The 27,562-nt window shown below is 52.1% G+C and overlaps 1 protein-coding gene across 8 annotated transcripts in view; it reads right to left on the reverse strand.

Moving 5' to 3' along the window:
* Tle1 (TLE family member 1, transcriptional corepressor) overlaps positions 1-19,856 on the reverse strand; it is a 119,407-nt gene extending 99,551 nt beyond the window's left edge. For all 8 annotated transcript variants that reach the window (XM_042665590.1, XM_042665587.1, XM_042665586.1 and 5 more), the window contains exons 1-4: positions 19,773-19,856; positions 19,501-19,601; positions 17,271-17,334; positions 17,113-17,157 (exon numbers count right to left, since the gene is read on the reverse strand). In XM_042665590.1, coding sequence (XP_042521524.1) covers positions 17,113-17,157; positions 17,271-17,334; positions 19,501-19,601; positions 19,773-19,796 — 234 coding nt within the window. In that variant the 5' untranslated portion in view covers positions 19,797-19,856. The remainder of the gene's footprint in view (positions 1-17,112; positions 17,158-17,270; positions 17,335-19,500; positions 19,602-19,772) is intronic.
* Between the last annotated feature and the right edge of the window lie 7,706 nt (positions 19,857-27,562).

The following is a 27,562-nucleotide window of genomic DNA, read 5'->3' on the forward strand; positions in this document are numbered from 1 at the left end:
GTGTTGTACGAGAGACTATTCCTGCTCACCAGGACTAACCAAAAATATACATAATTAAAAGTACAATAAAGAAAAGCCCAAGATTTCATATGCTGAGTCACATCATCTTATTTCATAACTTGTTAGCATGTGTCTTAAGATACACTACAGAAACAATCAAGAAAAAGAGGAAGCACCTAAGTTCCCACACAAGTTCATTTTCCAAGCGGACAAGTCCATCTGTGTGCCCCTGTGTGCTTTTAGAAAACATCGTAGATATTTCTTCCATTAATTATGTGGGTTCCAGGGCATGTCAGTTCTGGTTTCCCAGAGCACCAGAAACCAAATTTAACCCACATCTTCTGTTACACTGGCCTGCCCTTGTGTGGCTCCCGTGGGGCTGAGCTGGTTCAATAATGCTGCGCTCCTCCTGCAAGAACAAAATAGACTTCCTGCCATGTGGACTGTGAGACCCAGTAACCCGCCAGGGAATAGAGGTCAGTGTTGCACTTTGGGTTATTACGGAATCGCCGGAGATGATCTGTGGTGAGGATGAGAGGAAAATCGAAGGCTGTGAGAACGCAGCAAATGGCTTGACCTCAGACCAATTTTCATCTCCGTCTGTCTAACAGACACGTGGCTAAAAAGCCTCCCGGCCCTCCTGGCTCCTCGGCTGTTTTCAAATCAAAGCACAAGCCAGGAACCAGCCAAACAACACTATTGATGAGGGAAAGAACCTCTTCAACCTCAGGCCACGCTGCTTACCCAGGCTGCAGGTCACCCGCGGAAGGGTGGACGGCACATTTGCAAGCAGTACGCAGACATTTTAACAAATACAGGGACCTCATCTGCGCTGCACGTACATGCATGTTCACACCTGCACCCCCCCAAAAGACAGATGTCCACCCCATTTCTACCAGGTCTGATAACACACAGGCAAGGGAAAGCAGCTCTGCAAACTGCTTTCTTTGGTTTCTGTTCTGGGCCTGTGTGAAATGAAGAGCCGCGTACTGCCCCTCAGCTTCGTCAGTCCAGGCTAGCACTCTACCACTTGCGCCACACCTCCACGTCCAGCTTTTTTGCTGGTTAACCGAGACTTTTAGGCTGGCAGCCCCGCCCCCCCCCCCCCCCCCTCAAATAGCTAGGACTACAGTAGGATTACCAGTATTGGTCTTCTTTACATTTTCAATGTCCAATTAAAGCTACTTGAACATTATGATGGCATTTCAATCCTTAAATACAAAGTACCCTGGGGAACCCAGGGCCCAGTCATCACTGAAGCCAGGGGAGAACATCAGGATCCCGCCCTTCACAGTAGTCTTCCCAGCAGTGTGGCTGAGCTAACCTAAGGTAACCAGCACTGTGCCTTATACAGGTTTAGGCCCTCTCAGTATATCAATGTCAAACAACATCGTGTCAAGCTAAGATTCAATTCAGGTAAGTACCACTGCCAAATTTTCTTGTTCCCAGACGGGCTTTAAGATTATTTTATTGCTTAAAATTTAATTTGTTCCAACTCATGTTGCCATGACAACGTAGGCTAACCCGCAAATCATTTGGGTAATTGGATATCTTATCTTTCTATTGCTCTCAAATCGAATGATTTTGCTGGAATTGTAACAGCCAATCAAATTTACGGTCCTCCTGAGTAATAGACTTGGAAAAGTAGCCACATTCGTCTCCTTTTTACAGCCGTATCAGCTAGGATGCGACAAACAAGAGAACCGGGTCTTCAAACTCCACTCCAAATTACCAGTGGTGTCACTACCAATGTTCTCAGGGCACAAAGTCTGCTCAGAAAGTCCAGCCCTTCTACGTGGATTTCATTCTACTTATCCCATGCTAAGTGTGAGCAATCCCAATCGGCAATTGGACGGAAACTGAGTGATCCTTCAAAAGCCAATCAGAAAAAAGTAAGTTTAAAAGCAACGGGGGGGGGGGGGGGGGGGGGGGGGGGGGGGTCTGGAGCTGGAGCTGGTTACTCATGCTTGCAATCCGAGCTACTCAGGAAACCTGAAAATCATGGACCTGACAGAAAAGCCTGTGAGACTCTTAATTCCAACTAATCAACCAAGCAAAATCTGGAAGTAGACCACACGTACTCAAGCAGTAGAGTGCCAGCCTTGTGTAGAAAAGGCCATGTGAAAGCCCAAGGCCCTGAGTTCAAGCCCAAGTACCAGCACAAGGGGTAGGCCCTCCTTCCGCTTCCTTTACTCCACTAGTATCACAGCATCTAGCGTAGTCAACTGAAATACAGGTTTCTCTCTGGATTCCGAAGTCAACAGCTCCCCCGTGGCACTGCTGGTGCGGTTTTGGCCTCGGTTAGCTAGGAAGCACAGAACTTGGAAACACTGCCGTGGTTGGTTCCAGTTTTCACAAAGCTTTGCGAAGGCGCTGGCTCTGAGGGAGCTAGATCAGGGCCCAGCCTCTGCAGAGCCGGCCCACTTACAAACGGAGAAGCCCTGGAAGCCAGGTCCAGGGCGGCCAAAGGGCTAGTCAACAGCTCAGGCCTCCCCTAGACAGCAGGGCAGGGCGCTTCTCAAATGACAGAACCCTTGAGCTTTTCAGACACCCAGAAGCAGGCAGCTGAGCTGGTAAGCAGCTGCTAGCACAACCTGAGCCGTACTCGCCTTTGTCGCAAATACCAGACACACAGTAGTTTCCCTAATGCTGGCGGCCTAAATTTCCAGACACAGCCATAACCCTAGCTACGCAGGAGACTGACATGAGGCCAGGTACCATAATCCCAGCTACTCAGAAGGCTGACCTCTGAGGATCACAGTCGAAGGCCAGCGAAGGGCAGAAAAAAATCTCCCAGACTCTTGCCTCCAATTAACCACCAAAAATCTGAAAGTAGAGCTGTGGTTGACGTGGTAGAGTGCCAGACTCAACCAAGAGCTGGAAGGAGACACGAAGGACAAGAAGCGCGAGCACAATGCTCCCTCCTCTCCCCGCACTGTAGACTTGGAGGGTGCCAGTGCGCATGGCCTTCTCCCCTGAGATGACCCTGAGCCACATGGCTGCCAAAACCGGGTAGAGAGAAAGGAAAGACCAGCCTGCTTAAAGAAGCCTGCTTACCTGTGGCTCTGCTTTGGCAGGCCCCATCACATCTCACCCCTGCCTTTGATTAGTAAACAGCACCCGTCTGGTCCGCTCAGCACCCTGGCTACGGTGGGGAAGTGGCTGGAGGCCCTGACCGCCAGGTGAGTAAGGGCCCACGTCCATTCCTGTCTCCTTTTTCCATGCCCCCATGTTCCACCAAACCCCTTCTTGGTGTAAAACTGCCTTCTTGTGAGACCCCCTGGAAATTCTTCTCAGATGCAGATCTCAAGTTCCTGAAGTGTGCGTGCAAAGTGGGGTGCTGAAGTAACTCCCCCTCCTCCCCTCAGCTTGCGAGTGGGGAGGTCACTTGAGCTCCACCAGGAGGAGTTCAAGACCAACCCGAGCAACACAAGGATCTCAGAAAATCGGCTTCCAAGACATCCCATCCCAAAAGACTGCTCTTTCTTTCCCCCTGTGAGGAAGTATCAGAAATATCGAGCATCAGGGCTCCACACTGGGACAGGCAGCCGAAGCACCCCCCGTCCATACAGTAGATGAAAACCAAAACCACAGCTGAGGAAAGGTGTGCACAGACCTTACAGAGTAACTCAGACACTTTTTCTTGACTTCCTAATACAGACATGAGGATGGCATGATGCTTCACATCGAAGAGGTACCTCCAAAGGAAAGTCTGAAGCACACCTCTTCCCCTTAATTTTGCCAAAACTCACTGCAATAAAATGAACCAAATGCTTGTTGTCCATCCATCCTCTTACAAAACTCACCGTGCTTTCATTTTCCCTGATAGTTATAATCTTTAAAATTCTTGCCTAGCCAAGGACACATTTTGCTGACTAAAGCATTTTAATTCCTTTAGACACTTTAGAGTCCAAAGCCAGAGCAATGGCTATTAATTATACTTTTCTTTTTGAGCCTACAGATAAATATTTATGACCTTAGAAGGAAACAAATAGAAGACTTACAAAAACCAGGAGCTGGTGGCTCACACCTGTAATCCTAGCCACTCAAGAGGCTGAGATCTAAGGATTGCAGTTCAAAGCCAGCCCAGGCAGGAAAAGTCTATGGGACTCTTACCTCCATATAACCAGTAAAAAAGCCAGAAGTGGAGCTGTTGGCTCAAAAAAAAAAAAGTGCTCGGGCCCTAAGTTCAAGCCCCAGTGTTGGCATACATGTGCACAGAGTTCACAATTGCACTAAAGGTGCACAGAAAAGGAGGAGGACTTGGAGATAGGGCAATGTATAAATGGAGTCAGACTGCAGGCCCAACAGCAGGGGCAGGTGGAGACCTAAAAGGACTGCAAACAGATTTAGGTAACAGAGTAGGTAACCACTAGGGACCGGATACCAGGAACCATCTACCATCCAGATCCTCCCTCCGCCTCATTCCCTACCATTTCCTAAGAGAGAACAAGAAAATCTCCACCCAAACTGCACACCATCGGAGCCAAGACAACTCACATTATCCCGCTGCAAAGTTTACTGACAATATCGAACAAACAACTGCCACAAGGCTGAAGCAGACAGACAGCTCTCTGAGCTGGGTGTGGTGGTGCACACCTGTAATCTCCGCACTTGCAGGGTTGAGGTGAGAGGATCCTGAGTTTAAAGCCAGCTTGGACTACACGAGCAAGAACCGTCTCAACAAGATGGGACAAAGCTCAACAACTACGTGAGCGAGTGGGCAGAGCAGCACCTGTGGCTGCGGCTGCGCAAACACGCAGGCCCTCCTCCTCCTCCACCCCAGACCAAGACAGAGTGGCGTTCAAACCCCTCTCCAGAGTTGGAAAGCCCTTCTTATTTTCACTCGCTAATCCAGAGAAGCCTTTCAAATGGCACAAATACAGGCAGCTGCATTTTGTTCTTGAAATCAATTTTCTCCCTAGACATCAACTAGATGTTCCCGCACAGAGAAAGAACAGCCCTTCCCTTCTAATTCAAAAATCCATACTGCCACTGCCCTTGCAAACTGCTAAACAAGCACTATCGGCAAGTCACTTGTGTTCTGTAATGTATTTACTACAGCCCCACAGCCGCCTCCTGATGCGCCCTTCCGCCCCGCGTGAACGCGTCATGCGCTGGCTGGTCACCCTGCGGCGCGGCTCCAGCCTGCTGCCTGTCCAAGGCTTCAAGAGCCCAGGGCTGGGGGAGGAGCCAAGGCCGGAGCCCTGCCGTGCTTGTCCCTGCTGACACAGCTCCCCCAGAACCAACCATTACTGAAACCCTCTACCCACCCCAACCTGGACAGGCTCAAAACTAAGGCTCCTCTAGCAACAGTATGTCCCGTTTCCTGCCTACCAACTCTCAAGCTGTTTCCCTAAGAAACACGCTGGTCCCACCTTAAAGGTGCCATTCATTAAAGTCTCCTTAAAGGGCCGAGGTGGAGGGGCGGAGGAAGAAGGAGGGGAGGCCCATACAGGGTGGGATCTGTCTAGTTTCTGTGTGAGTGCGAATCTAAGCCTTCAGGTAACAGCTGGAAAGAAGGAACACCACCAGGACATGGATCAGGATGCAATGCACTTACACAGTCATTTGCTGAGCTGAAACCCTTTGAACAACTAAGTCAAGATAGCAAAACTGAGGCGGAATTCACAGCATCCCACAGAGTGGTCTACCACCTGATACACCATGTCAGAAACGTGAAACGAGGACCAGCAAGGGATACTGTGAAAACCTGTTACATGAGAAATCCCGAAACAGACATGGAGACCCCGCCTTCCCATCAGGAGGGAGGGGCATGCGCTGTAGGAGGCACAGGTGCGGTAGGACGGGGAGGGGGGTGGCAGTTAAGAGGCACAGGTGCGTCTCCTGATAGGAGCTGGCCAGGCCAGGCTCCAGCCACCATGCAGGGGGGTGTAAGGTGGGTACAGATGGAAGTCTACTGTGGACTTCCCTCTCCATTTCTGTGTCTTTGACATTTTCCTGACGAGCTGTTGGGGATGGTGGGAGGAGGACATGAAGATTTACAAGTAATCAATGCTTATGATCATTATTAGTAAGAGACAGCGTGACTACGTCCAGGTTGATTCCGCAAGAGTCCATCCAGTCTCTGGAGAGCTGTGGTCACCTAAGCAACCGCGATGCTCCATCCCCACCACGGCAGCCCGTGCTGTGCTCGGTTCACAGCAGCGCCCAGGCCTCCGAAGCATGCCGCTTCTGTTCTCTATGAGTATAAACCCAAATATATCACCTTAATTATGCTCCTCATTAACAAGCCTCAGTGGATAGTCTAGCTGTAAATCATTTGTTCCAAAGAAAACAACAGAGTAAGTGGGTGGATAAGACTACTGGAACTGGCTAAACAGCTTTCATTTTTAATGTTAGCATAAGGAGCTGCAGTGTATGAGAACTCTTGTTTCAAGTTTTTAATCTAAGCTCCATGGACTGGCTGAAGAATCCTGAGATGTACACTAACAACCTACATTAGTGGGCAGAGCTACCTTGTGTGTTTGTAGATAAAAAAAATGTACACAGTTGGGTCAGCGTGGTAGGGCATGCCTGTAATTCCAGCTTCTCTGAAGGCAGAGATCAGAAGGACTGCAGTTTGGGGCCACCCAGGACAGAAAGTTCACAAGACTTCCACTCAACAAACAAGCTGGCCTAGCGGCTTACACCTGCAACCCCAGGCATTGCAAGAAGCGAAAGACTTCCACTCAACAAACAAGCTGGCCTAGCGGCTTACACCTGCAATCCCAGGTATTGCAAGAAGCAAAAGAGGTGATGTGAGCTGGCCCCGCGCCAGAAGCAGGAGACCCCCATCCAGATAAAAACTAAAAGAAGAAAAAAGAGAAGACTGACATGGCTCAGTGGTAAGCAGAGCACCTGCCTAGCTAACGGGAAGCCCAAGTAGTATCAGATACACACACACACACACACTTTTAATACAAAAGTTTTCACATGTGAGAGACCCAGAATAGTTGCAATAGTAGCTACACTCACACAATACATACACACTCACACGCAAAAAATATAGATACATCTGTAATGTGTGTTGTTCACATACAAGCAATGCACCTCTACTTACATACAGCTCACTGGGAAGGTAGACCAGACACACAGCTCATACTCAAGCTTCCAAAAGAAGCAATGTAATGACAGTTTAAAAAAAAAAAAAAGGAAGAAAAGGAAAGGAAAGGAAAGGCAAGGCAAGGCCTGAAGAAACCTTCTAACAATGACAGCAAACATGCAGTACCAGGCACTACCAGCCACTCTCAGAGCCTTGCAGCAAGCAGGCAGTGTGTCTAAACTGGACCCTGAGGGACTCTGAGGAAGGACACAAAGTGTGACAGAAAGGCTTGGACTTTTACAGTGGAACTTGAAAACACGCAATGTACTTCCAGCCTGAAGACCCCATCTGGCAGGATGGCAGGGCAGAGAAAAGGGCAGTGCCAAGTAAGAATGGAGGAGAAATAACTCAGGGTCAGACACAGAGGGGGAGCGAGGCAGATGCCACAGTCCCAAGCCCTTGAATGTGTCCTGCGTGCACAATCTTACAAGCAGGCAGGAGGGCGGCAATGCCTGCAGGGATCCTCCCACCGAGAGGTACAACCAGGGGAGACACGGAAGCCAAGGACACCACCGAGCACCTGGAGCTTCTCTGTTTAAAATGGTCACCCACACCCACAGCCACAGCCCTCTACCATACAAATGAAAAGTAGGTAAGCAAGCACCTTGGTGATTTGTGCTCAGACTCCTGGCAGGATGGATAGTGGGAGGGCCTGCTCTCGACCTGTCTAATACCACATGTATCCCAGCAACTTAACTGGAGACGGGCAAGTTCTCACAGACTCATCCGCCTCACCAATGGATCATGAGTGCTTGGTTAGTACCTCCCGCACACCGAGGAAAGATTTTAGGGATGCTCAGCAGGCTGGACACACCACACCCTCCTTCCCTGCACCCCGGCCCACCATGTCCCACAGAGAATAGCTTTTCTACCTGCAAATGAAAGTCTACTGAATTCAGTGGGACAAAATGAACCTGTACCCATCTGCGTTCTGCTACAGTGTTCTGTGGTAAGAAATGTGACACTTCAGTATACATCTCTATGTAGGTGTATATGAATGTGTGTGCACACACATATAATACCGCAAAAATAACAAGCACATTGTGCTTCCCACCTGCTGTGAGAGCGCAGTGCTCACACCTGTGATTTCACACCTGTAACGTCACACTGCTCTAAGGGGAGTGCTCACACCTGTAACGTCACACTGCTCTCAGGGGAGTGCTCACACCTGTAACGTCACACTGCTCTCAGGGGAATGCTCACACCTGTAATGTCACACTGCTCTCAGGGGAATGCTCACACCTGTAACGTCACACTGCTCTAAGGAGAGGCAGTGCTCACACCTGTAATGTCACACTGCTCTCAGGGGAGTGCTCACACCTGTAACGTCACACTGCTCTCAGGGGAGGCAGTGCTCACACCTGTAATGTCACACTGCTCTCAGGGGAGTGCTCACACCTGTAACGTCACACTGCTCTCAGGGGAATGCTCACACCTGTAATGTCACACTGCTCTCAGGGGAGTGCTCACACCTGTAACGTCACACTGCTCTCAGGGGAGGCAGTGCTCACACCTGTAATGTCACACTGCTCTAAGGGGAGTGCTCACACCTGTAACGTCACACTGCTCTCAGGGGAATGCTCACACCTGTAACGTCACACTGCTCTCAGGGGAGTGCTCACACCTGTAACGTCACATTGCTCTCAGGGGAGTGCTCACACCTGTAACGTCACACTGCTCTCAGGGGAGTGCTCACACCTGTAACGTCACACTGCTCTCAGGGGAGTGCTCACACCTGTAACGTCACACTGCTCTCAGGGGAGGCAGTGCTCACACCTGTAATGTCACACTGCTCTCAGGGGAGTGCTCACACCTGTAACGTCACACTGCTCTCAGGGGAGTGCTCACACCTGTAATGTCACACTGCTCTCAGGGCAGTGCTCACAGCTGTAACGTCACACTGCTCTCAGGGAAATGCTCACACCTGTAACATCACACTGCTCTCAGGGGAGGCAGTGCTCACACCTGTAATGTCACACTGCTCTCAGGGGAGTGCCCATACCTGTAATGTCACACTGCTCTAAGGGGAGTGCTCACACCTGTAACGTCACACTGCTCTCAGGGGAGTGCTCACACCTGTAATGTCACACTGCTCTCAGGGGAATGCTCACACCTGTAACGTCACACTGCTCTCAGGGGAGTGCTCACACCTGTAACGTCACACTGCTCTCAGGGGAGTGCTCACACCTGTAACGTCACACTGCTCTCAGGGGAGTGCTCACACCTGTAACGTCACACTGCTCTCAGGGGAGTGCTCACACCTGTAACGTCACACTGCTCTAAGGAGAGGCAGTGCTCACACCTGTAATGTCACACTGCTCTCAGGGGAGTGCTCACACCTGTAATGTCACACTGCTCTCAGGGGAGTGCTCACACCTGTAACGTCACACTGCTCTCAGGGGAGTGCTCACACCTGTAACATCACACTGCTCTCAGGGGAGGCAGTGCTCACACCTGTAACGTCACACTGCTCTCAGGGGAGTGCTCACACCTGTAATGTCACACTGCTCTCAGGGGAGTGCTCACACCTGTAACGTCACACTGCTCTCAGGGGAATGCTCACACCTGTAACATCACACTGCTCTCAGGGGAGGCAGTGCTCACACCTGTAATGTCACACTGCTCTCAGGGGAGTGCTCACAGCTGTAACGTCACACTGCTCTCAGGGGAATGCTCACACCTGTAATGTCACACTGCTCTCAGGGGAGTGCTCACACCTGTAACGTCACACTGCTCTCAGGGGAGTGCTCACACCTGTAACGTCACACTGCTTCCAAAGCAGGTCTAAAGAAAGAAACTCAATTTTTTTCAATTAATCAATGAAAAACACAGGGGATTTGATAAAATGATAGAGTTACACTGCCAAACACAGCTGGTGACTGCACTGTCTACAAACTGTGCAACTCTGAAAATGTAACTTTAGCAATCTTTTTTTCTTAAGCCAAATGAATATAGCAATCTCCTAATTTATGTTGAAGATCTGTTTTTTGTTTCTCTAGTACACATCAAACCATGTTTTGGAAAATATAGAAAATGTCTACCTCTCATAAATACATCTACCTACATACATGCATGCATGCGTGTCTCTGTCTTTGTCTGTCTGTCTCTCCATCTCTTCTCTCACTGGCTCAGGGCATGGCTCAGGAGGCAGAGTAACTGCCTGGTAAGCGTGAGATCTTGAATTCAAACTCAGGACTGGAGGGGAAGAAAGGCATCAGGTGACAGGAGGTAGAATGCCAGCCTGGCCGATGCCATGCCCCCAGCACCATGAAACATGAACTACATTCGCTACTCACAGCACCATCCTGTGCTTCGCTTGCTACTGCAGAATTCTCCAAAACTCTAGGTGAGGGATAGTTCGAAGATACAAAGGCCCTTACCTTATGAAAAGCACCTAACTAAATAAAATGTAATGAAGAAGCACTACAGCTAGGTGCTGGTGGCTCAAGACTGTAATCCTAGCTACTCAAGAGTGAGATCTGAGAATCGCAGTTCAAACCCAGCCCAAGCAGGAGTCTCCATAAACTACTCAAAATAAACTGGAAACAGTGCTGTAGCACAAGTGGTAGAGCACTAAGCCTTGAACAAAAAGAATCTCAGGGACAATGCACAGGCCCTGAGTTCAAGCCCCAGGAATGGCACTACAGCCAACCATGGTAGTGCACACCCTGCATCCTAGAATCTGGGAGGCTGAGGCAAGAGGAAACATGGTGAGATCTTTCCTAAAAGAGAAAAAGGCAGTGGGGCGCGGGGGGGGGGGGGGGGGGGGGGAGGAGTATTGTAATTATCCTACATTAATGATTTTAGCTGTGAAAAATCCACGTGTGGGACAACAGAAGGCACTGCGTTAGTGAAAGTAGGAGGGAGTCTGGTAAGGTCTCGTGGCGCCAGGAAACTCAGTTTCCTCCTACTTAATCCACTTCTGAAGACCCCTAATATTCCATAATCAAAGAGCAAAGACTCAGATCACAGAAATGTAAACGGGTTCTGTGAACCAGTAACTAGATTCATCTTTAGTTTTCAACTACCACTCTAAATGATTTAAACATTCATGGAAAGAAACAAATGTTCTGTTTCCTGACAAAACAGTGGGAAAACACTCAGCCCTGAACTTTTAAAAAAGCTCAAGGACAGCACCCAGGAGCCTAGCACAGCACAAAAAAATATTAACAAGTGATTAATAATTGTGGCCGGGCACAGCAGCCCACACCCACAATCCCGCTACTTGGGGGGCACCCATGTGGAGGATCTGGGGACATATCCCACAGAGATGGTGGTGCGCACCTGCCACACTAGTTACTGAAACAGGAGGACTGAGTCCACAGCAGCCAGTAATCCATCAGACCCCATTCCAAAAAGAACCAAAGCAAAATGGGCTGGGCTGGAGGTGTGGCTTAGAAGGCACAGCACCTGCCTCCCAAGCTTGAGGCCGCATGTCTCAATATCAATACCACCAAAAAGAAAAAGAGAAAATTATGGATCACAGTGTCTAAGCTCTCCGAGGCTTCCTCCTCCTGACCCCAAGGCTGCCCTGGACAGAAACGCACAGCTGCTGAGCGCGCTGGCTGGAGACCAGTCCAGTTACATGGTGGGAAATCAGCTCTGCTTGCTGGTTTAAAAAACAAAACAAAACAACCCTGCAGGCCAACCTTGTACCTCAGAGTCTGGGCTTTAAATACACCAGGATCTTAACCTCTCTGAATTTACGATTGCAAAGGACAAGCCTGTCCAGTGAAAACAAGCTGGGGGCCATCCAATCTTGCTGTCAGCCACCCTCCATTATTACAGGGTCAGCGCTGGCCAATACTCCAGCTCCGCGTTTGATGGTCCGAGATTTTTGACTTAGGGGAGAAAGAAAAAAACACAAGCCTAGAGATATGAGCGAGTGGTGGGTCAAACTCCTGGCAGATGTGTGGTGATCTGAACTCTCCACTCTGCCTCACCCCAGAAGCTCCAGCAGAAAAACCCGGAGACAAAACAGACTAAAAACAAAAATAACCAAACAAAAAAAGGCAAAGTTAAACACACAGATAAGAAGTAATGTCACATCTTAGGAATTAACTCTCATTGTAATCCCTAACACCGTTCTACTTAAATACTTCACAAACACACCAACTCTACACACTACAGAATAACTTATTTTCCAAAGAGAAAACTTTAAACACAGATCAAAATTATGGACCAGGCCTCAGACGCTGCCCACAGCCAGGGCAGACTAAGACTCCCGTCAAGGGACGTGGCAGGTTGCCGATGGAAATCTTGGAAGAGACAGCACTACTGAAAAAAACAGGTGCCACAGATGAGGATCACTGAAAATTGGCTTTGTATTTTTTTTTTCCAGTCCTGAGGCCTAAACTCTGGGCCTGGGTGCCATCCCTCAGCTCTTCGGCTCAAGACTAGTGCTCTATCACTTGAGCCACAAGTGCCACTTCCAGCTTTTTCTGCTTATGTGGTGCTGAGGAATCGAACCCAGGGCCTCATGCATGCAAGGCAAGCGCTCTACCACTGAGCCAGCTTCCCAGCCCATCCCTGAGCTTCTTCTGCTCAAGGTTAGCACTCTACCACTTGAGCCATAGCCCTATTTCCAGTATTTTTTGTTTATGTGGTACTGAGGAACCGAACCCAGGGCTTCATGCATGGTAGGTAAATACTCTACCACTAAGTCACATTCCCAGCCCATTTTTCAATTTTTTTTCTGGTGGTACTAATTTTAAACTCAGGGTTTGCACACACCTCCAGTCCTTTCTGCCCTGGCTATCTTTGAGATAAGAGTCTCATTTTGGCTAGGGCAGGCCTGGACTGAGATCTTATGTTTCCCAACATAGCTGAAATAGCTCAAAGGGAAGAGCAGCGTGCTCCATGTGCGGTGGCACCTTTGAACGTTTATCCAGGCTTTTCTAGAACCACATCTCATGTCTCAGCCTTCTCCCACAGCCGAGACACCGGGCAAGTACTCCTGCATCGGTGACTAAGCTGGAAACTGTGCTGCTAGGGCTGGCTTTACCAGCAATCCTCCGACTCCTGAGCAGCTGGGTTACAGGCAGCAGCCATCAGTACCCAGGTCAGATTGAGGTTTGGCTTTTTGAGAGGTGGTTCTATTGTCCAGGTTGATTTCATTATCTGCCAACCTCCTGTGTGGTTGGGATTAGAGGCATGCGCCACCCCCCCAGCTGATAGCCTGGTCTGCTCTATATACAGAAAATACACACAAGGGGGATACATGCGACCTGGGTATGCATGCTTGCAGTACATGCTGTTCGCAGGAATCGTAAAGGAAATACAAAAGCCACAGAAAAGCAACTGCCCTCCAACGGAGGCTGGACCCTGGAAGAAGCAGATAGTTAGCTCTCCATGGGCCCGGGCTCCAGGGGCCTGAGGCATTTCCACATCTCCCTGGCTTAGAGTAGCGGGGTTTACCAGCTACTCAGACAGAGATGGAGAGGAAGGATCTACCTTAAACCCCGGGCAGGGGTGGGGGGGGAGGCACTACTGTGGCAATGCTGCATGCAGCTGCCTTTTCAGTAACTAGCCCCAGCCCAGCAGAGGAAGCACAGGGGAAGGTCTTATCAGGTGCTGACACAACAGAACTGGGACCACAGGCCCCATGCTAACTCTAGCTTGGGAAACCACAGCCAAGCCATCCTTCATTCGGACGCACTTCCACTTTAAAACTTCCAGACGGAAAAGCCGGTGGTGAGATCTGACACTGGACTCTTCACATTCTCTCCTTCTGACAAGCCCACTGAAGGTGGGAAGGGAGAGACAAATCTTAAGAGCATGAAAGAGCTCTCAGCGGATCGCCTCCCCATCGCTGCAATTTTTTTTTCAGTAACAAAGATGTTGTCAGAAATGACAATTTTTTGTGTCCCCTGATGATGGCTGGCTAGCATTTGGTTATGAGCCGTAAAGCAGGAATAATTTCAGCCTGTCAGGAGTCTCACTAATGCCCAGTTTCCCCCTAGAGAACATTCCTGTCAGGTCTAATAAGAGCTCCAAAGGCCCTCTCTACAATATAATGAGCACTTAGGCCATGCTGGTGATCAGGCAGCAAAAAGCATCCATTTGAGCCTGGCTACCCCCTGGGGGCCAGACGTCACCAGTTTTAATAAGAATTATGATTACCAGCAGCACCAAATGCCTCCTCAGAACTTATTATTAATGGGTGACATTCAGAAGGATGTTTTTCAAATGGAAGACCACTTTAAACTGAATTACAGCACATCTTTGCACACCACTCCACTGAAGGGTCTGTCAGCACTGACAGTATAAACTGAATTCCAGGGGCTTCATACCCTCCCATGAACATGGGGTCTCTCAGCTTTTCACGTTTTTCAAATTACTGGGCCAATTATACACAGCATATTATTAGCACAGAGGCTCACAGACAGACAGTATATAACCAACAAATGCCCAACACAGTACAGGAACTCATTAGGAAACTATTTTCACTCCACGGGGCTTCTGACCCTCCCTGCCCCTTCTTCCTTCTTCCTACATGATAAAGAAAAGGTCAGCCCACCATGTGCCCTGCAGGAACCCAGAAGAATTACACACCTCTTTTATCTTGCCCCCTCCCCAATAAAGCCAGCACCAGTACACAACATCATAAAGGGGTGTTCCCTGTAAAAGACTCAATGAGGTTATTAAATCCTTGGAGTTTATGGGCTTACGAAAAAACTCAGTCTCCTTTTACTCTTTCTGAATACTTATTATTTAAGAGAAAAAAAGGCCCTTCAAGGTAAGATTAAAAAAGAAAAACCCACCAGCACCACCACCACCACCATCACCACCATCACCACCACCACCATCACCACCACCACCACCACCACCATCACCATCACTACCACCACCACCATCACCACCATCACCACCACCACCATCACCACCACCACCATCACAACCATCACCACCATGACAACCACCATCACCATCACCACCACCACCATCACCACCACCACCATCACCACCACCACCACCACCACCATCACCACCATCATCATCACCACCACCACCACCACCATCACCACCACCATCACCACCACCACCATCACCACCACCATCATCACCATCACCACCGCCATCACCACCGCCATCCCCACCACCACCATCACCATCATCACCACCACCACCATCACCAGCACCACCATCATCACCATCACCACCATCACCACCACCATCACCATCACCACCACCATCACCATCATCATCACACCACACCACTGTCACCATCACCACCACCATCACCACCACCATCACCATCATCACCACACCAGTCACCATCACCACCACCATCACCACCACCATCACCATCATCACCACACCAGTCACCATCACCACCACCATCACCACACCACTGTCATCACCATCACCACCACCACCATCACCACCACCATCCCACACCACCGCCACCATCACCACCACCACCACCATCACCATCCCACACCACCGCCACCATCACCACCACCACCACCATCAACATCACCACCACCATCACCATCACCACCACCACCACCGCCACCACCAGCACCACCACTGCCTCATGGGGTGGGGGAGGGGATCAATCTTCTCAGCCAAACCTACTTGCATAATTAATTTAAATGACCACAGTTAGCCATAGATCTGCTGACCCATTTACTCAACAAATTATAACTGCTCGCCCCCCCCACACACACACAGTAAGGTAGAAACCACTGAAACAAAACAACCTCAATGTAAAGATGCTACTAACAGCAAATCAGAGTAAAATCAGCACTTTTTTAAAAGGCCTAATTACATTACCAGTGAAAGGCCCTGATCTTAGCTCTCTCTCCAAACACCTATCTGAAAACTGATCTCATGTACACGATAACATTATGAAACCTATGATGAATTAAAAATCAAAGAGTGCAGAGTTACAAAAGCAGAATTCAACTCTGAAACACACTTGCTTAATGAAAGTCTTTGAATATAAGGAAGATCTGAAGGCTGAACTAATCAATTTCTCCACCGTGCCCCGGCCGTCAGCGATGCTCTTTAATTTAATGAAACAAGGGTTTGAGATGAAATAGCACATATACATCAAGTAAGAATTGTATTGTTGCACTTTGAAATGTGTCCAACTGTGCAACTTCATCTGATGATAATTTTTTAAGAGGCAATCGATTTCTAAAAGACTTATTGTACCAGCGTCTTGATGAAAAAGTGAATGTCAGCATATCTCCAGAATACTCACACCCTGCCATTAATGCTTTCTTTGGCAGACAATGACTACTCAATCGAGGGTCCTCTGGGCTGAGCAATCATTTAGCTTTTCTTCTCTTATGAGGTCCTCAGTGCCTTGTTCCAGCTCAATACTCTTTTTATACACCATTATAGTGGCCATAAGTGTGAATTTTATGGGAACTTGCAAACTCATAGCTCCAGCTTTCCAGCCACTAATCTTCGCGTGCTTTTAAAACCACTAGGACTGAAGCAACTCCCGACATATGCTGAGGCTGGAAAGAAGGCTTTTTCCCTGCACCTCCAAACCCGCATCAAACAAGCATTTTTTCCAAAGGATGTGTGCTAATAAGCCAGTAATCCTGAGTGTCTCTTCACGCAGCCCCAAAGCACAGTCTACAAAGAATATTCCACACTTAGTCACATGCCTTGTTTAACGTGATTAAAGAAACTCCTAACTGCTGTTCTTCCCCCCCCCCCACCACACTTCCTTCCACAAACTGCACAAAAATATCACTTAACTCTACAAGGTAAATAAATCTATCCAGGTGGGAAAGTAAACCTCTGAGGCTCTGATAATTATCTGCCTATGAACAGGCAGGTTTGCATTTTCAAAGCACCTCTTACCTAGTCACTTAAGTGCCACGTTAACTGTCAAGAAGCAATCTTTACTACAGAATAACCTACCACCAACTCTCAGGGAGGCAGGAAAATAGCAGACAAGCCCATGACTACTGAGGACAAAGTCAGAACTGTAGCATTATATGAACTAGCTTCTCACTGCAGCTTGAGATTTAACTAAAGCTTACCTGTTTGTGCATTTCAATGTTTAATCCGTATGACATTTCATAATACTGCAAAGAGAAAAAAAGAACTAAGCATTTCACCAACTCTCATGTCTCTGCTCAGAGCACATATTTGCTAACATCTTATGGAAAGGAAACAAAGTTCGATCTGGGATACTCACCATCACGTAGTGCCTCTGCATTTCCGTCTTTTCACTGGCCAGTTTCTCACATTCCAATTTAAGGCTAAAAAAGAAACAAAGCAGGCAACTTAGCGTACACATTTGTGGCCACTTGTTTTAACATCTGCCTCACATATTTGCACTTCAAGTAAAAACAAAGACCAATTTGGAAAAGCCATGAACTACCTAGGTAAACACCCCAAAGCTTTGTTCTGGTGTAATAGAGGAGGAAAAAGTAAAAATAAAAATAAAGCACACAGTGCAGTTTCTCCTCCCCTCAGCGACAGCTCCTGTCCATCGTGGTGCACACCTGGTAAGACTGGAAGAATTAAAAAACAAAAACAAAACCATCCTTCAAGACAGGCTGCTCCTCATGTTTGTCTGCCCCCTATTTCCTGGCATCAGCATCAGCTTCTCTGGGCTGCACCAGAATCTGGTCTTTCCATGGTCTTTCATTTCCAGGATAGGTTGGACCGTATATGCCAACTTTAGCTGTCTGGGTTTGAAAATGTGACCCGTAAAGTGACTTCAGCGCTGGCTGGTCCCTTTCAAAGGCCTTTGGTTTCTAAATCCCTGCCAAAATATGTCAAGGAGCTACTGGGATGAAGTGGGCTGAAGTTCTCTGGCTTGGTGAACATGGCGTGTGCCTAGAGCTACAAGCAGACAAAGGGTCAATACTCAGAAAGCTCCCAACGAAGTAGGGAGACACACACCCAGGCCAGGACGGGGAGACTCGTCAGGAGGTGAGGACTGGGCCGGGAGCCGGCTGGCAGAGGGCCCGGGCTAACCCTGACTGGGGCACCGGGGCAGCTCCCACTTGAGGGCCTTCCGAGGTAGTGTGCTCACAGCTGAGACCCCCCACACACACACACACTCACACACACACACACACACACACACACGCGCGCGCGCGCGCGCGCGCGTGGCTGGGTCCCCGCGCGGGCCCTGCAGAGCGCCCCGCCCCGTCCATCCCCGCTGGGCCCTGCGCAGCACCCCGCCCCGTCCATCGCCCCGGACAATCCCCCAGTCCATCCCCCCGACCATCCCCGCCGGGCCGGCGGCTGGGATGGACTTTGTCTCCGACAACCCCGGCTTCTCCCACGGCAAACAGCGGGTTTCAACACGGCTTTGGTTCCCGAACCCCTGCTCGGTGCCGGGCATCGACCGGGCTCGGCCTGCTTCCGGGCCCGCAGAGACGCCGCTCCGCGCGGGGCTGGGCGGCCGGAGGGGAGACAATGGAGGCGCCCAGGGGCTCCGGGAGCGCCGGCCGCGGCTCCGCACGCCACCGCCTGGACGCCCGGGCCAAGTGCAGCGCCGCGGGCCGGGGCCGGGCCGGGGTGAGGGGCCAGGATGTCCGGGCCGGGGTGTCCGGGGCTGGGACATGGGGCCGGGGCTTCCCCCGGCCGGGGTGAGGGGCCGGGGTTGGGGTGTCCGAGGCCGGGGTGAGGGGCCGGGGTTGGGGTGTCCGAGGCCGCGGTGAGAGGCCGGGGCGTCCGGGGTTCGGGGTGTCGGGGTCTGGGTATTGGGGTGCCGGGCTCGGGGTGTCGGGGTGTGGGTGTCGGGGGTGGGTGTTGGGTGCCCGGCTCGGGGTGCTGGTGTCGGGGTGTGGGTGTCAGGGTGTCGGGCTCGGGGTGTTGGGGTGCCGGGCTGGGGGTGCAGGTTGTCGGGTGTGGTTCTCGGGGTGTCAGGGTGTCGGGCTCGGGGTGTGGGTACAGGGCTCGGGGTGTCGGAGTGCCAGACTCGGAGTGTCGGGGTATCGGGGTGTCGGGGTGCCGGGGTGCGGGTGTCGGGGTGCCGGGCTCGGGGTGCGGGATGCCGGGGTGCGGGTGCCGGGGTGCGGGTGTCGAGGTGCCGGGGTGCGGGTGCCGGGGTGCGGGTGTCGGAGTGCCGGTGCGGGGGTATCGGGGTGTCGGGGGTGCCGGGGTGCGGGTGTCGGGGTGCCGGGCTCGGGGTGCGGGATGCCGGGGTGCGGGTGCCGGGGTGCGGGTGTCGAGGTGCCGGGGTGCGGGTGCCGGGGTGCGGGTGTCGGAGTGCCGGTGCGGGGGTGTCGGGGTGTCGGAGTGCCGGTGCGGGGGTGTCGGGGTATCGAGGTGCCGGTGTGGGGGTGTCGGGGTATCGAGGTGCCGGTGTGGGGGTGTCGGGGTATCGAGGTGCCGGGGTGCGGGTGTCGGGGTGCCGGTGTGGGGGTGTCGGGATGCGGGTGTCGGGGTGCCGGGCCCGGCGCACGCACCTGTGGTACTGCGCCTGCAGGAACTGGAACTCCTCCTTGATGCGGTCCAGCGACTCCGGGATGGTGAACTTGAACGGCTGCCCCGCGGCCTGGTGCGGCGTCTGCGGGCGGGGGACACGCGGGGCGCGACGTCACGGGGGGACCGGGGCGGCGGGGACAAAGCGGGGCCGCTCGGCGGGGGCTGCGGGCCGCGGCCGCCCCGTCCGGCCGCCCCGCAGGAAGGGCCGGCCCGGTGACCCCGCCCGGTGACCCCCCCGCCCGCCGCCGCTTACCGGGTGCCGGCTCTGCGGGAACATCGCTCCGGCGGCCGCCGCGGCCCGGCCCCCGCCCCACTCCACGCTGCGCTCAATCTCCAACTTCGCCCCCGCCGAGGGGGCGGCGGCGGCGGTGGCGGCGCGGGGCGGCCGGGGGCGCGCGCTCCGGCTCCCGCCCTCAGGCCCGCATCGTGGGGCGCGCGGGGCCCCGCCGCCTCAGCCTACGTGTGCGGGGCCGGCCGGGCGCCCGGGGCTCCCCGCTTCCGCCCCGCGACGGCGGCGTCGGGGCCGCGGGGGCGCCGGGCCCGAGTCGGGATCGGAAGCCCCGCGCCCGGCGCAGCCGAGCCCGGCCCGGCGCGGAGAGCGGGGCGGGCGCCGCGCGGGGGGCGCCGCCTCCGGGACGCCGCGGGCTACTCCCCGCCGCGCGGCCCCGCGGGAGCCGGCCGCCGGCGCTCGGCCCCGGGGCGCATCGGGCCCTGGCCCCGCGCGGCGCCCCGCACGCCGCCGGCGCGGCCTCGCGGCCCGGGAGCGCCGGCCCCGCCGCCAAGTTCTCCCGCGGCCCGGGCGCCGCGGTCCGCGCGGGGGCCCCGGGCGCGCCCGCCGCTCGGCCTGCGTCCGCGGTCCGCGAAGTCGGCGGACGAGTCCCGCGCGGTCGCGGCGGCGAGGCGTCCGAGGTCCCGCGCCCGCGCGACGGAGGAGGAGGCGCAATCGGGGTGCGGGGTGCCCGCCGCCGCGCTCCGCCGCCGCCGCTCCCGCCGCCGCCGCCGCCGCCCGCGCCTCTCGCGCCGGTTACATTAACACGCGGTTTCACACTCCCGAGCTCCCCGCGCCGGCCCCGCCCAGCCCCGCGCGGGCGGGGGCCGCGGGCCCGCGGGCGGGGGCGGGCGGAGGGGGCGGGCGGAGGCGGCGCCCTCGACCAACCGCGTGCGCCCGGCCCAACGTGGGGCGCTGACGTGTACCCGCCCGGAGCCTATCGCGGCGTGCCGCCGGAGGGCCCGCCCCCTCGGCGCCCGCCCCCTCGCGCCCCGCCCACCCGCTCGCGCCCCTCTCCGCCGCCGCCCCCGCCCCGCCCCCCCAGCCGCGTCCTCCCGGGCCGGGCCAACACCGGCCTCCCGAGGAGCGCGGAGGACGGCGGAGCCGGCCAATGGGAAGCGGCGGGGCGCGGGACGGGCGGGCGGGGGCGGGGCGGGGGAGGGGAAGGTCGGCGGGACGGAGAGCGGCGGGGCCGCGCCGTCAATCAAAGTAACGTGGGGCGGCGGGGAGCGCGCGTGCGCGGGCGGGCGGGCGGGGCCGCGGGCTCGGGCTGGGCTGGCGCGGGTCCCGCCGCTCCGCGCGTTTCCCTTCCACCGAGGAGTCCTCCGGCTCGGGCCGGCTCCGGCTGCGCGGCGGGGCGGGGGCCATGGTCTGGGGGGCCATGGTCTGGAGGTGGGGGCCGTGGTCTCAGGGGGGGCCCATGGTCAGGGGGGGCCCATGGTCTGGGGGGTCCCACGGTCTGGGGGACCTGCTGGGGCTGCTCCTCAGAAAGGCAGGCTGTATACCTAAGTCAGTCAGGGTCTTCCTGTCTCCCCATTTGCCCTGACCTGCGGTCTCAAGGAACCCAAGCAGCAGATGGGAAAGGCTCCCCAGACCCAGGAAACCCCGACTCCCCACCCTTGGCTGGGCAGCGCCCCGGGGCCTAGGTCCCAGGCAGGGGAGAGAGCAGGAGGACTTCAGGGGCCTTAGCCTGCAGAAGATCTGGCCCCCCTCCATCCACAGAAGATCAGGCCCCGCTCCGTCCACAGAAGACCAGCCCCCCCCCCCTCCGTCCATAGAAGACCAGGCCCCCCCCTCCGTCCATAGAAGACCAGCCCCCCCCCTCCGTCCACAGAAGACCAGCCCCCCCCTCCGTCCATAGAAGACCAGGCCCCCCCTCCGTCCACAGAAGACCAGACCCCCCCCCCTCCGTCCATAGAAGACCAGACCCCCCCTCCATCCACAGAAGACCAGACCCCCCCCTCCGTCCATAGAAGACCAGGCCCCCCCCTCCGTCCATAGAAGACCAGACCCCCCCTCCGTCCACAGAAGACCAGGCCCCCCCTCCATCCATAGAAGACCAGGCCCCCCTCCATCCACAGAAGACCAGGCCACCCCCTCCGTCCACAGAAGACCAGACCCCCCCCTCCGTCCATAGAAGACCAGGCCCCCCCTCCGTCCATAGAAGACCAGGCCCCCCCTCCATCCATAGAAGACCAGGCCCCCCCTCCATCCATAGAAGACCAGGCCCCCCCCCTCCATCCATAGAAGACCAGACCCCCCCTCCATCCATAGAAGACCAGACCCCCCCCTCCGTCCACAGAAGACCAGACCCCCCCCTCCGTCCATAGAAGACCAGGCCCCCCCTCCGTCCACAGAAGACCAGGCCCCCCCCTCCATCCACAGAAGACCAGGCCCCCCCTCCGTCCACAGAAGACCAGACCCCCCCCTCCGTCCATAGAAGACCAGACCCCCCCTCCATCCATAGAAGACCAGGCCCCCCCTCCATCCACAGAAGACCAGACCCCCCCTCCGTCCATAGAAGACCAGACCCCCCCTCCATCCATAGAAGACCAGACCCCCCCTCCGTCCATAGAAGACCAGACCCCCCCCTCCATCCATAGAAGACCAGGCCCCCCCCTCCATCCACAGAAGACCAGACCCCCCCTCCATCCACAGAAGACCAGCCCCCCCTCCGTCCCTGCCTCAAGCCTAAGAACAAAGAGACTCATTGCGACAAGGGCACAAACCATGGGACTCAACAAGCCTGTCCCCGCTCTGGGGGCACGCTGGGTGAGTGAGGGGTGGCAGGGTGGGGTGAATCCTGGGAAAGGGCTGGCCACAAGACCAAGATCCTTGTTTGATAGGACTTGAGACAGGCTTCCAGAAGGAATTCCTGGTTTTTGTCTCCCAGGCGTGTGGGTGAACCATACTGTTTTAACACAGATGGTGATGACTGTTCAAAAGGCACACCTAACGTGTGTGTGTGTGTGTGTGTGTGTGTTTACCGGGACTTGAACTCAGGGCCTGGGCCCTGTCCCCCCACTCCCACCCAAGGCTAGAATGTGAGCCACTCAAGCCATAGCGTGTTTCCTGCTCTTTTGGTGGTTCATTGAAGTTAAGGGTCACAGGGACTTTCCTGCCATCCTCAGATCTCAGGCCCAGGAGCTGCTAGGATTACAGGCATCAGCCCCTGGCCCAAACACACATTTTCATGCTGGAACCTAATGAACAAGTTTTTGGCATGTATCATGGCTCTCAGTCTCATTGTTATACCTTCAGGAGACTTATGGGAGAGAGCTTGTGTAAACAGACATGCGTGTTACTGAAAATTTGCTTTTACAGAGATCTTTTTCTTTGAAATATTAAAAAAAATTTTAGATAATACATTTTGCTGTTGGAGTTTGGTTTTAAATATGTATGATATTGACTCCTCTGTGATTGCATCCACCCCCCCCTCCCCGTATCAATTATAAATGAAAAGTAAAACCGGTTTTAGCCCATTTAGAGGCCATGGTAAGTTCTGGAGTCCAGCATGGCAGGTGTGGGGTGTTCCCATTAAAATAAAGAGGAGTCCTTCTTGGTTAACCTCAGGGGTGGCCTAGCGCTTGCCCGTGTCACATCTGGATAGGAGTGAGAGAGAACTTGGGGTCTGAGCACTGACCCTTACATTTTTTGCTGAAGGATCGTGCTCTACTACTTGAGCCACAGGTCCACTTCCACCTTCTTGGTGGTTAATTGGAGATAAGAGTTTCAAAGACATGCCAAGTGGCTCATGCCTGTAATCCAGCTCAGGATGCTGAGATCTGAAGATCATGGTTGGAAGCCAGCCCAGGCAAGAATGAGCTACCAAGAAAAAGAAAAAAAGCCAGAAGTAGCATAAGAAAGCTCAGGGACAGTGGCCAGGGCCCTGAGCTCAAAACGCTAGACCAATGCAACATAATGTTTCACAATGTTCTGCTGGAGCTGGCTTCAAACCTCAGTCTCCTGAGCTGCTAGGATTACGGGGTGAGCCACCCGTCAGATTATGGACTTTGTGAAATTATACGATCCGTGGTCTGGAAGTGAGTGACCTTCCAGGGATTGTGTCACCGGCCGGACTGTGGCCCGTCCATCCCATGATCACCTCTAAGACAAGGTAGGCAATGCTTGGCAGCTGCAACTATGCATCACACAAACGGAGACTTCTCCTGCTCTCCTTTAGCGTTACCAGTGGGTGTGTCTGCACTGACTGGTCACGAAACAAAAAGTCAACCATGTGTATTTGGGACAGGAGCAAAAAAGTACTGCTACGTTAACTTCCTTCAACCCACTTCCTTCACGATCAATTCCACCACACTGACTTTAAATATTTTCTGATAACTGTTTACAGAAACTACGCTGCTTGCCACATTTTCCATATTTGGTAGGAGTAAAAACTGGAAATGAGCTTTTAAATACTTTATCGGTAGAATTTGAAACCAGGCCAGACCTTCTGATTTCCTTCTAATATAGGGACGGATGGAGAAAAGACACAATAATGACCTTAAAATTGGAAGACTTTAGGGGCTGGGAAGGTGGCTCAGTGGTAGAGTGCCTAGCATGCATGAAACCCTGGGTTCAATTCCTCAGTACCACATACACAGAAAAAGCCAGATGTGGTGCTGTGGCTCAAGTGGCAGAGTGCTAGCCTTGAACAAGAAGCTCAGGGAAAAAAAAAAAAGCTCAGGGACAGCTCCCAGGCCCTGAGTTGAATCACTGGGACTGGCAAATAATAATAATTACGCTAAAAATTCATCAAATTGCTTTACACTTGATGGTGCTTAAATCTTCTGTTTAAATAATATGTGTGTAACTTCCCTACAGCATATTTGAAAGAAAATTTAAAAATTTAACTTACTCATGAAATCTTTAATATTGTTCCCCTAAACTTTAAGTACAATCTTCTTTACCTTCCATGTGTTCATATGTCAGTGATGTTTTATATGAAATAATATAATAATATGCTGCTTCTATAGGAAATAGTTTACAAATAACAGTAGTTACTCTTTTCTTTTTTTTTTTTTCTTTCTTTTTTTTTTGGCCTATCCTAGGGCTTGAACTTGGGGCCTGGGTGCTATCCCTGAGCTCTTAGGCTGAAGGCTAGTGCTCTACCACCTGGAATCACAGTGTCATTTCTGATTTTTGAGTGGTTAATTGGAGATAAGAGTCTCATGGAGACTTTTCAGCCATGGCTGCCTTTGAACCATGATCCTCAGGTCTCAGCTTCCTGAGTAGTTAGGATTACAGCCAGTACATACGGTTTTTATCCCCTGCAGAAGAAACAAGAAGTATGTCAGAGGTTTGCTTTATGTTGATGCAGACATGTATATACAGCTGTTTATTTGTTGCTGATTTCCAATTCTCATCTCAATTCTCATAGCATAGCTAATTATTTTTGTTTTTGTTTTTTGTTGGTCGTGGGGCTTGAACTCTGGGCCTGAGCGCTGTCCCTCAGCTCTTCAGCTCAAGGCTAGCGCTCTACCACTTGAACTACAGCACCACTCACATAGCTAATTATGAAAACTAAATGTTGAGCCAGGTGCCAGTGCCTTTGGGCTGATCTGAGAATCTAGGTTCAAAGCCAGCCAGGGCAGACAAATCCAGGAGACTTTCATCTCCAATTAACTAGCAAAAGGCTGGACGTGGAGGTGTGGCTCAATGGGTAGAGGGTCAGCCCTGAACAGAAAAAGCAAAAGGAGAGCATGAAGCTTGAGTTCAATCCCAGTAGCAGCACACATACACAAAAAGAAAATTAAATGTTACACAGTGTTGGTGCTAGGCATCAGGAACAAAGTCTGTGAAGCTGGGCATAAGAATAGCAGTGTCCTTGAGAGCTATGGCTTTGTATTTGAAATCCATAACTGTGGCCATTTTAAAAAAACTACTTCTGTTATTTTTCTTTCTGGAAGTTATTATCATGTATTTCCCCGTTTGACTTTTTTTGTTTAAAACTGAGCATTGTCATAAACTTAAGAATTTAGGACCCAGAAGCAATTTTTTGCTCAGCATTACTGTGTAGCTAGCTTTTTCCTCCCCTGCCTTCATGCCATTATCAGAAAGGGGCAGGTTAGGCTCGGAGCTGGAGGGGAGAAGGCAGAAGAAAAAAAATCAGTAGCAGACCTAGACAGCAGTAAAAACCTCAAATAAAATCACCTCCAAAGAATCTCTTGTGGTTTCACACAAGATGGTCAAATTAGAGATTGCAGGAAACCAACTAAATTAAACTGGGAGCATTTGAAGAGAAACTAGCAGACTTTATCAAAATGACACTTTGACTGACCGATACACCCCCTTTTTTTTTTCAACAATTTCTTTGTTAAGACACAGATCAGAGGAACCTGCGTATGTTTCCACTTTGTTCTAACGAGAAAATTACATCCAGATGTGTAATAGGCATTTGGTTGGTTTTTCAGCATTGATTAGATATGTTGGTTCTGTTTGCTTACAAGTGTAGCCGGATCATTAGCTAATGCAAAGAAATGTTTGCTGTGCGTTGCTAATTAGGGCCTTTGGAAACTCTCCATGCTCAAGAACCATTTGTACAGTGGCCAGGAGAACTTGTGGGAGTTGGGGACGTTGTTTTCTCTTGTCTGGCAGGGTGGTGAGATGCCCACCCAGTCCCCAGGCCCTAATCTCCCTTTGCCAGGGGACTGACATAGATCCCCGAGAGGACTGGAGCACAGACAAATCAGGAGGAGACCACACAGGCGCTCCCAAACACAGAGATCAATGTGTACTTTCTATAAGGTCCGCTAAGCTGTCTTGGGGCGGTGGTGCGGAGCAAACATCTACAACGCTAAACATTAACATGTGGAAGATGCTTGGTGCTAATGTTACCAAATACACAGCATTTTTAAGTATACTTTAGAGACAGATGGGAAAGCCCTTTATGATAAACGAGTGTACTTGAATTCATTACTGTGGTACTTATAATTAAAAATGTCTCTTTTGCAATTTCAGTACTCTTCCAGGGTACCAGGCACCAGGCCTGGGAAGAAGACTGGAGGCAGGGAAAGACCGAAGGAGAGGAATCTGGAGACTGGAAAGGAGCTTGGGAGGAAATAACAATGTTGACTTTCACAGCCCATCCATTTGTTTACCCTGTTAAAGCCCCCAAAACTTGTTGGAGATTAATCTTTCACTTGGTATTCAAATAAACTGTCTGAGGCACTAGGCAAATGAGCTCAGCCAGCTTCCTGGGATGGGGAAGGGGGGATTGTTTGTTTAATTTAAAAAAAAAAAAACTTGACTGTGTCAGTGACCTACCCTACACCATCTCTGCCAGGGCTAAACTTTTGTTTACACAAGTCTTACTTCTAGAGCTACCAGCCCAAAATAGCATGTGTTTATCAGTAATCAGGGAAATGCCACTGCGCCATGTCTCTCTTGCATATTAATATTCCCTTACATCTGATACGTGTGGACGCACTCTGGGGTGCATACCTGTGAATGTAGGCTGATTAACGCGGGGGGTTTTCACACCAACCAAATCGATACTGGATTAGATTCTGTGAAATAGTTGCACCGTTACTGCATCAACCCAGCGAAATACCCTGGGAAAGTGAAGTGAGTATTTTAAGACCTAATCAAATACTCCCTGGAGTTCAAATTGTAATTCAAATTGTGGGTAGCAAAGAAGTTAGCATCCTAGTCCTGAACTCTCACCTCCCAAAGTTCCATCCTTGAATATTTAATTCATTGCAAACACCGATAAAGGTTTTTTGCAATTCCTTCAATTGAGCTAAGAACTGAAGTGGTAGAGCATTTGGTAAACA

This window comes from Dipodomys spectabilis, unplaced genomic scaffold, assembly GCF_019054845.1.
Source record: "Dipodomys spectabilis isolate Male_0828 unplaced genomic scaffold, ASM1905484v1 ptg000335l, whole genome shotgun sequence".
Lineage (NCBI taxonomy): Eukaryota > Metazoa > Chordata > Mammalia > Rodentia > Heteromyidae > Dipodomys > Dipodomys spectabilis.